This window comes from Triticum aestivum, chromosome 2A (genome assembly GCF_018294505.1).
Source record: "Triticum aestivum cultivar Chinese Spring chromosome 2A, IWGSC CS RefSeq v2.1, whole genome shotgun sequence".
NCBI classification, from domain to species: domain Eukaryota; kingdom Viridiplantae; phylum Streptophyta; class Magnoliopsida; order Poales; family Poaceae; genus Triticum; species Triticum aestivum.
In genome coordinates, this window is record NC_057797.1 from 32,037,898 (window position 1) to 32,048,119 (window position 10,222).

The 10,222-nt window shown below is 45.6% G+C and overlaps 1 protein-coding gene across 1 annotated transcript; it reads right to left on the minus strand.

Moving 5' to 3' along the window:
- Window positions 1-6,546: 6,546 nt before the first annotated feature.
- LOC123187190 (WD repeat-containing protein 25) lies at window positions 6,547-9,926 on the minus strand. The gene is made up of 4 exons (XM_044598981.1): window positions 9,539-9,926; window positions 8,857-9,018; window positions 7,723-8,207; window positions 6,547-6,975 (listed from the first exon to the last, which is right to left on the minus strand). The coding sequence occupies exons 1-4, from the start codon at window positions 9,864-9,866 to the stop codon at window positions 6,604-6,606; spliced, it is 1,347 nt and encodes a 448-aa protein (XP_044454916.1). The 5' UTR covers window positions 9,867-9,926; the 3' UTR covers window positions 6,547-6,603.
- Window positions 9,927-10,222: the final 296 nt, after the last annotated feature.

A 10,222-nucleotide genomic window follows, 5' to 3' on the forward strand; every position in this document is an offset into this window, starting at 1 on the left:
CCCCTTCAAATTGCATAATTTCTATACATGTTGCTGCTGCTGTTGATTTTTTATTATTACTAGTTTGTCATACATAGACAACAGCTATTCTAGAATATCATCATCCAATTCTAAGTATATAGTTTTTAGTATATATGTAATAATTTGCAGTAGAATGTCCAGCAAACACATAGACGTGTATCAGGTGGCATATGTATTTGGATTAGGTAGTATTACATATTCATAAATGCCACACTTCAGTCAATAAATGAACTAAAAAGGTGGTACTGATCTTTTAGTCAGTTTTTCGTCAATGAGTAAATCAGTGCTCAAGATTACTTTTGCATCATATATAATACAAAATATATTTATGTGTCAGCATGTGCTTCCCTTGGTGGTGGCAACAGTAGCCTATTCTATTTGCTCCATATTTGATACAATTCCCTGTTGACTCTATCTTTGCACAATCTGAAATATTCTACAAACAAAATAATGGTTTGAGGCTTACCTTTTGTTTATGTTGTAACTGCAGAAAATAGATGACATCACTGAAATGAACATTGCAGAGGATTTGGATAACCGACCTTCAAAAAAAGCAAAAAAATTCTAAAACAGGTGTTTTGGAGCCATCACCAATGTCACCATCAATGTCAACATCTTCTCCAATTTCTGAATGTTTTGAATCGATTGTGCTGGAATCAGTTTTACCATTACATGATGTTATGGAACCAGATTCAAATAAAGAGATCATAGTTGAAGAGAAATATGATTATCTACCACAAGGTATTTGTTTGATTTATTCTATGTACTTCTGTATTCAATATATTATTAAAGTATTTGATTTTTTGCAGACAATACATTGACCGATCATGATCTATGTGCTCATATAGCAACAGAGTCATCTTTCAGAAAACAATTGTTGGTTCAGATCGATGGAACTTCTGTGTTACAAAATCAGTTGATGTGTCTGCTAGATGAAAAAGAGTGGGTAAATGATGATGTAAGTAGTCAAATAGGAAAATGTTATTAATCAATGCATATATCTATTACTAATGTATCTGCTCATAAATGATGATGTGTCTGCTCATATATCTATTACTAATGTATTTAAAAATAATCTTAATTATATAGGTGATCAATGCATATATATGTTGTATGAAGGACCAAATACATGTCCAGAATGACAATAAAGTATATTTGAAGATATGATGGTGGTCCTGTGTATTGCTTGAAATTATCATGTAGTTTAATAGCAATTGCAGTGCTCTTATTATTTAATTTCCACAAATATGTTTCCCTCAATCTGAAGATTGGGAATAAACAGAGAATCATGACCACGTTGTTTTGGTGCTCCTCCTGGTTTGTGTGTTGCTTCCGATGGACGATGCTCTGTTTCTTCGGTGTGTGGCAACTCTTCATTAAGATTGGGAACAAACAGAGAATCACGACCACGTTGTTTTGGTGCTCCGGCGATCTACCCTATCTCCCTCGAGGCGTCTTCGCGGGTCGTTGTCCTCCCTCCATGCCAACCATGGTGGTCTTCGTGCGCCGTTTGTCCTCCCTCTGCGGCAACTGTGGCGGAAAGCAAAAAATAAAACCAATTCAGAGACTATTCCATGAACCACTACTCTTGAATCAAACAAAGAACACTATGGTGGCTTCTTAATGACCAAAATTCAAACAGAAAGCAATAAACAGTGTAACATTAATTATCAGATTTGAATAAGTGTAACATTAATTATCATATTTGAATAAAAGAAAATGTTGCGTAAGGACACATGGAGCAGGTTTTGCAAGATTGTACGCGTTGCAACTCACGGGCATTAAAAAAAAGGAACAAACTCTTCCCAAGCAAACAACCATCTGTAAAAATTCCCTAGCAAAAATGCTCTAAAGAATATATGTAAAAAAATCTTTTTCCTAAAAAACTATTCTTTTTTAGGAAATGTTCCAATTTTCATAAAAACGTTAATTATTAAGTGTTCCAATTTTTATGAAAATCTTAACTTTTATTTAAAATAAGGAATTTTCCATGTTGAACCTTATTATGGGCGTTTATTAAAACTGGATATAAAAAATGATGCACAATGGCACATGTGTTTTTTTTTCGCCCGGTGCAACGCACGGGCATTTGTACTAGTCATTCTCAAATATGATTTTCGTATCTTCATCATACTCATATCATGTCATTTTAAGTGCACTATCACATGGCAAGATTCTTTAAACACACATATAGCAATTTAACCTTATTTTAGTTTTGTACCATTCTCATATTCATGCAGCCTAGCCAGGGCAACAGGGCCTCACATGAACGTCTCACACGACATCACTTTAGATGTGACATAATTATGCACATTTAAATGAGCTCTAGTCACTTTAGAATAACCGGCCCTTGTTTGTGGTGGCCGGCTATGCTATAGAGTAGGAGGGGGTTGGATGCATCGCTGTCATATTGCATGAATTTGTTACCTTGCCGTACTCCCGATAGAGTTTTGAGTTGGCACGTGAACAGAATCAGTGTTGTTTTCTACTACTCGGCAGGAGTCGTACGTACGTACGTGTCAGGTTTGTATTAGTATATACAGCAGCACTAGTACGTCGACCTTGTGCTGTGTATAAGTAGACGATCAGCACGTACGGAAGCTGCTCGATTCTTACTACTAGTAGTTTTCACGCCATCATCGATCCATGGATCCTCTCGTCGACACCGTGGAAGCGACCCTGGACGCGCAAGACAGCGGACCTGATGAGCTCGTCCCAGTCCCGATGGCCAAGGACGGCGACCTACTCTTGGATCTCGCCCCCGATACCAACGTCGACGTGGCCGCCTCCGTCGATGGCGACCTAGTCGTCGCTGCCGCCGTTGGCCATGGTGTTCTGCACCGGCAAGTTGCTGCCGCCATCGTCGATGATGGCGTCCTGCCCCTGGACGTGCCAGATAGCTCTGCCGGACCTCAAGTCCACGGCGTCCAGCTTCAGGACATCGCCAACGATGACAACGACCAAGACCTCCTGTCCCTGGACTTGCCAGCAGGAGGTGGACCTCTCGCCATCGTCGCCACAGAGGACGACGACCAGGACCTCGATGTGCCCGACAACACCGACCTGGACTATGGCTATGACTATGCCGTCGTTGGAGGTGACAGCGACGGCGTCCAGCTCCAGGACGTGGCCACAGCTGGTGACAACGACGACCTCCTGCCCCTGGAGTTGCCGCCGGCAGGAGGTGGAATCCTCACCGTCCTTGCCACAGACGGCGACGTGCCCAACAACACCCAGCCAGTCATTGACTATGACAAACTGCGGACTCTCGTCGCCGCATCCAAATACGGGGAACCTGATCCCATCGACATGGCCAAAGGCAACGGCGGCGAATGACATGGCCGCCACCTCCAACGACGGCGTCTTCCCTCTGGAGGTGCTGTGCGACATCCTACTGCGCGTACCAGCCAAGACGGTATGCCGCTTCCGCTGCGTCTCCACCTCGTGGAGTTCCCTCCTCCGCCACCCAGGCTTCATCACCGCCCACAGGGCCCGGCACCACCAAACGCTCATCGCCGCTACCGTGCGCCTGGACCACAGCAGCAACGACATGGCGATGGGCGTCAACCTCCTGGACATGTCCGGCAACGTGGTCAAGATGATACGAACCAGCGCCGCCGTGACACAGTGCTCCCTGTACGGTATGTGCGCGCACGGCGAGCTCGGCAGCCTCGTCGGAAGAACGGATCGGCGTCTGCGCGTGCTCGACGTGGCCACTGGAGCCGTGGCCGCCTTCCCGCCGCGGCCCCGCGGGGCCCCGGCGTGCACGCTCGGGAGGGTGCCCTCCACGGGAGAGTACAAGGTCCTGGCCATCGTCCCGGACACGTACGACCAGGTCAGCATGGTGCTCACCCTCGGAAGCAACGGCGGTGGCTGGTGGAGGGATAGGGGGAGCCCGCCGGTCATCGTGGGTAGACGGCAGAGCGACGTGGCCGTCGTCAAGGGGGTCGCCTACTTCTTCGTGGAGATGGAGGATGACCTTGAACCAGAAGATCCTCACTTGATCGTGGGGTTCGACCTCGAGACCGAAAAATGGCTGCCGGCCCCCATGTTCGCGCCGCCTGCACGCGAGGACCACGGCCACACACCTGCGCACCACCACGTCGACATGAGCCTGGCAGAGGTCAACGGCTTCCTGGTCGCGGCTCACCCCGACAAAGACGTCTCCGCCGTGAAGCTGTGGTTCATGATGGACGTCGATGCAGAGATAAGTCTATGGTTCCTACTGTACAAGATCCCCATGGCGGTCGGGCGCGAGTATAGCTTCGAGAAGCCACTGCGGGTGCTGGACGACGGGAAGATCGTCGTCTGGTCGTCGCTGCGGGGGACCCGTGACGGCGTGCCGCAGATATATGACCCGAGAACGAACACGCTAACACAAGGGGCGGTGACGGCGAACTGCTACGCCGTCGGCCCCTACACGGGATGCCTGCTGCGTGTTGGGAGTCCAAATCCTCGTAGATACAAGACGCTCGAGCTGCTGGTGCTGGGAGTTCGCATGGCCACAGCAGGACGATCGAGTATGGCAGGTGCCGCGGCCGCACCCGCAGTAAGGAACTATTTGTCCAAAGCACTACAACTAGTGTGTATTAGCTTCAAAATACTCCCTCCGTTCCGAATTACTTGTCGCAGGTATGAATGTATCTACATGTATTTTAGTTCTAGATACATCCATTTCTATGACGGGTAATTTGGAACGGAGGGAGTAGGTGTTTATGAGTAGTAGTAATGCTAGGCTACGGGCGTATTTTACAGACTTCATTATACGGGCTGACGTGGAGCAAATCTGTTGGAAATAGGTGGAGGGGCCACCCCTGTGAAATTTACGGGGAGAGAGAGGGGGGTTGTTTTTGCTGTTTTGCTAACGCATATCTAGATGTGCTCTAAATATTGCACATTTGAGTCCTATATCATTGATTTTACGCTAAGATTCGTGTACGCATTTTCTTTTGTCTTTTTGTCTTTTTCTTTCGAGTTTGATTGAGTTGTTTAGATGTGCAATAACTAGAGCATATCTAGATGCGTCTTGGTTTGATAGTTTTTACATAAAAGTAGTTTGTAAGAATGGGATTTTTGATACTAGTAATATTCTAGTGTTGGAACTTGAAAAAAAAATGTTTGGATTGCTTACCACGTGTGTCATGTGACGATCGTTGGAACTTGGAACTAGTGTTTGTATCCGTGTCATATGTCATATTGCATGGATTTATGTTGGACAAGTGCACAGACAGAGTTGCATATAAGTATGCAAAGATTGCAGGTTATACCATTACCTTATGTACCGTAGCTAGTCCAGAGTTAGAGTGAGCCACGCGAACAGAATCACCCCTAGCTAGGAGACCGGCCGGTTCATATTTTGTTATTGCACAAGTGCTACGTCCTTCTGCTGTACGTGTATACAAGTAGACGAGTCTCTTCTCCGTATGATAAAAATTTGTGCGCCTCGAAAAGCTTGTCGACTCTTGTTTCCACATACGAGCCACTAGTAACCCGGGGCCGATCAATCCATATGGACCCTCTCGTCGACGCCGTCGAACAGCCCCTCGACGTGCAAGCCGGCAGACCTGATGATCTCGTCCCGGTAGCCAAGGATGGCGACCTACTCTCCGATCCCGCTACCGAGACCAAAGTCACCGTAGCGGCCTCCATCGCCGGCGGCCGTTGACGATAGTGTCATGTCCCTGGACATGCCAGATAGCTCTACCGGACATCTCCACGACGTCGCCCGCTGATGACAACGAAGCCGACGACGACAACCTCCTGTACCTCGAGGGTGTGCAGCTCCAGGAGGACGTTTGCCTGGCGTGTGCGACAGGAGCCTGGCGGAGGTCAACATCTTCCTGGTCGCGGCCCATCGCGACAAAGGCGCCTCCGTTGTAAGGCTATGGTTCTGGATGAACGTTCACGTGGAGAATCGTAAGTGGTTCGCGATGTACAAGATCCCCATGGCGGGCCTCGAGGGAGTCAGCTTCGACAAGCCATTGCGGGTGGTCGTCGATGGATGGGACTGTTTGGTTATTCCTTCTTGCATTGTGTAATAACTAAGGTCCAATCATTCGATTGATTTAGCACAAAGATGCAAGAGAAAAATCCCGAAAGACCCTACCTGAAGAGGGGATAATTGGCATGGCGCAGCTCGAAAATCCCAGCATTAAGGAGCAGAATATAGGGACAGGGGCACCTTGCCAGCAATGGCCTCGCCACTGCTGCATCTCCTGCAGAGTTCAAAAGGAATCAAACATGTGGTAGTTTGAGAGGAGTAAAGTGAGCCCGTTGAAGAAGTCAAATGACTCAGTGCATTTTACCTTTGATTCAAATCATCCTACTCCATCAATAAAATGTAAGCCACACCACCTGCAGCTTCAGAAGTTTTCAAGATTTCACCTGGTATACATTCAGTAGTCAATTCCCAAGTGCGTTCTTGTGATCGGATGATGACCAAATGTGTTCCCATCTAACCAACCCACTGCAACTAATGATGTCCACGATTACCCGAACACAAGACAGGCTAAGCTTGTAGCGATAGGTCAAACTGAAACTGCAGTTAGAAATCCCGGAGAACACTGCAAGGATCGGTGTTTTTCATTCGAAAACAGATATTTCACCAGTCCACCCACATGAAGCAATCACATTATGTAGTACAGGGTGGTATGCAACATAAGTGCACGCTTCTTTGAAGGCTTCGATCTTTCTCAGAAACCTCGAGGACTTATAGTCATAAAAGTAGATGCAGCCATCGGACGAACCAGATGCAAGCTCCCTCCCGCTCAAAGAGAAACTGCACTTTATCGGAAAGCCCCACACTCCATGTCCTTCGAACCGCCTGTACCTGTTTAGCTTGAATGGCGGCCTTGCTGAGAAAATAGCGATGTAGTTGCCGTTGGATTGCGCGACAAAAGAAGCTTCGTATGGGTGGTATCTCACACAGGGACAGGTGAATGCTTCTGTATAAACCTGTGATACAGAGTGGGATTCGTGTCAAGTTCCAGTGTAATTATTCAAATACAGTTCAAATTTTTGCAAAACTTGTTCCCTGAAACACCCACTTTTGATAAATAATTCAAGATTCATCAACATGAAACAGGAACTTTTAGTCAAACAAAAAAATTGTTATGAGTACTTCAGTCAGCACGGTTATCAGCTCCAAACTGCAAAGAGAGTCGGTGGATAGGACTAGCTTGCAGCTGCTCGAGAGTCGGAAGGCATTAGGTTAGGGAAGTGTTAATTTAAAAGTATCCATCCCAAACACAGTGAAATATAGGGATAAATGTTATAGCGTACATAGATTGGGTTAGGTAGTCCATTTTGCATTAGGACATTGAGTTCAGTTCATATCAGATCAGTTGTTATGTTATAAAAGCACATCACGTAACTTCATGTAATCAGTTGTGATCAATTAATCAAATTATATTAATATCATAGTATATTCGAGGCTACAGACATGTTTTTCTTTCTAGACACTAAATTTGCAGCTATGCTTGACAAAAATGAGCTATACAGGTGAAAATACCTTCACGGGTAAGATAGAGGCAAATATAACCAGTAAACAAACAAGCATTTTAAATAAGGATCATTTCTCCTTTCTTTCAACCATCAAAATATGCCTAACTTGAATGTGTGTGCATACAAATGGGGAAAACATCATGATCTACTGGAAGGAAGAGAGATACTAACATATATAAAAAAACAAAAATCTGTTACCTGGTTAGATAGAGGAACTTCTCGTAATATATCCCATACAATTATAGTGTTCTCACTAACATTACTTCTGGTTGTGTCGGTTGAAGAGATAAACTGCTTCCCATCAGCACTGAAATCAAGGTCGAGGATGGTGCCAAGACTTCTGTTGAACTCTTTAGTTGTCAAGCCAGTTCGAATATCCCAGAGCCTAAGAGAACCCTTGGAACCACCAGACAGGAAGAGATTTGAGTTGCTTGGACTGAACTTGATGACCTCCACTGGTTGATCCTCCTTGAATACCGTGATTTCTTTTCCCACCTCGGGGTCAACTAGTCGTGAGGAACAATCAAGCCCCCCGGAAAGTAAGAAGGGCCGATGATGGGACCACTTCACATCCTTTACAGCAGCAGTATGATGTTTTAAAACTCGAGCAGTAGTATCCCCTCTGTTCCAAACGTTCCATACGCGGACTGTATGATCCATTCCAGCAGAAGCAAGAAGATGTCCTGTGAATTTGCTTCTTGGTGAGTATCTGCTGGCAATAATGTTCTAATTGAATAGAATGAAAACAGAGAGCAGGATTATCCTGAAACTGTGTACATCAATATGTAAATTACAAAACTACCATCAAGTCATCTCATGCATCACACTTGGTAGCAGTAGTTAAGAGTGGAACATGATATTATGACATACCAAAGAATCTTAATATATCTATGGAATTGAGCAACACAACATCAAGATATACACTTCAACTATCTGAATAACAGAATACTTTCCAACTTTGTTCCCATGAATAATAGAACCTTATCCGACTTCTTACTTGTGGGTTAAGAGAATGTAATAATATGTAAGATAATACTTTGCCAGGTTCATCATATCCTTAACTTCACAACTGCTGACATGTATTGCATGTCCTTTCTTCACTAGTTAATATACCATCCTCTTTTCATGTTAGAAGACCAGATTGTCATAATACAACAATTTATTGTGAATCAAAAACCAAAAGGCTAGAATCCTACATTTTGTTTTAAACATGTAACGCATAATCCCAGAGAACGCTCCACACCTCATCATTTATAAGAGGTGTTACTTATAATTTGGTCAATATAAGTCAATGTGAAAAGTTAAATCAAAGTATAGAGACTACCTACATACCATGGCTCGGTGACCAATCCACACAATTGACTGCTTTAGTGTGACCCATCAAAGACACTGAGAGCTTCAAAGGTGAACTGCTGTTTGATCCAGGCTTTGGTTGGCACCGTAAAGAATGCAAAACATCAGCTCGAATATTTGAATCAGCAAAAGATCCAACAACTGCAATAAGAAGCACAGAGCACATGAGCAAGGAACGTAAATGGTGTTTAAGAAGCAAGAAAAAAAAACTAAGATAACACTTGCATCACTCGCAATTCACTGAGTCATCATCACCAATGTTTCATATGAGCAAAGTATCACTACAAGGGACAAAACAGGGCTTCGGTTTTCTTGCACAGCAGCTAACAATTCAGAGCTTTTAATTCACATTTACACAATAATTCTCCACAATTCCTCACGCAGTTTCAAGTTCAATCATTAACTACCGGTATGTAAATAGACAAGATCGGGTCGATACTAAATTTTGCATTATGCTATTGACGAATGAAAGCTCGATTTTATCTTGACATGGATGACACAAGAATCTCACTTGAGCAGTGTAAAAATTTCTGACATCAATGTTGTTGGTCACAATGCATATTCGGACATCAATTTTGCCAATCTAACCGCGACAAGGAACTCGGAATGTCTTATCCAACCTCTGCAGTGGCTGTCAGAAGGGGGTCAAGGGCGTCCTCACCTGGGGAGTCGAACTCCGGCGCCACCGGCGGAGGAAGCAGTGCCGCGGAGCCCACGGGAGGCTGGGATGCCGCCAGGAGGGCGCGCTCCCTCTTGGAGACGTACCTTCTGCCAGCCAGTGGCGGCGGCGCGGCTTGGGGTGGGGCCGGTCGCGGGGAGGGGAGGGGAGGTGGTGGTGGGTACCCAGGGTACGGGGGAGATTCCCACCGCGGCCGCTTCGGGGGAGGCGGGGCGACCGAGGGGAGGGCCGTGGCGGACCAGCTGGGAGGCGGGGCGGCGTCGGCGTCGTCGTCGGAGGTGGCGCCGTAGGCGGCGGAGAGGAGATCCATCGGCCGGAAGGTTATTTTTTTTCGACGTCAATATCTGGCGTTCGATCGCCAGGGGGGGCTGCCTCCCAGCGACCGTTTTTGCTCTTTCGCCAGCAGGCAGGCCCAGCCCAGCGCGACCCCCCAGACCCAAAAGGCCCAGTTAAAGTGTTTTTCTTGTTTAAAATTGCCACATTACAACTTTAAACCCCCCCTAAAAAATACAGCTTTAAAACAAAAACAAAATAGTTTTGAGTGATCTGCCTTTTTTTTGCCATGCCAAACTTAAAAACTGCCATCCTCCAGATAAAAACAAAAACTGCCATCTTTGATAAGAAAAATGCCATGAATTAGAAAATACGCGCAAAAATGCCATGTCA

What these genes read in the sequence shown, in the direction of transcription:
- LOC123187190 (XM_044598981.1), bottom strand. Translation starts at nt 9,866, where the DNA reads ATGGATCTCCTCTCCGCCGCCTACGGCGCCACCTCCGACGACGACGCC. An exon ending in GGATTGGTCACCGAGCCATG is followed by an intron (nt 8,208 to 8,856) that starts GTATGTAGGTAG and finishes GCAAATTCACAG; the next exon opens with GACATCTTCTTGCTTCTGCT. An exon ending in AAGTTCCTCTATCTAACCAG is followed by an intron (nt 6,976 to 7,722) that starts GTAACAGATTTT and finishes TCTGTATCACAG; the next exon opens with GTTTATACAGAAGCATTCAC.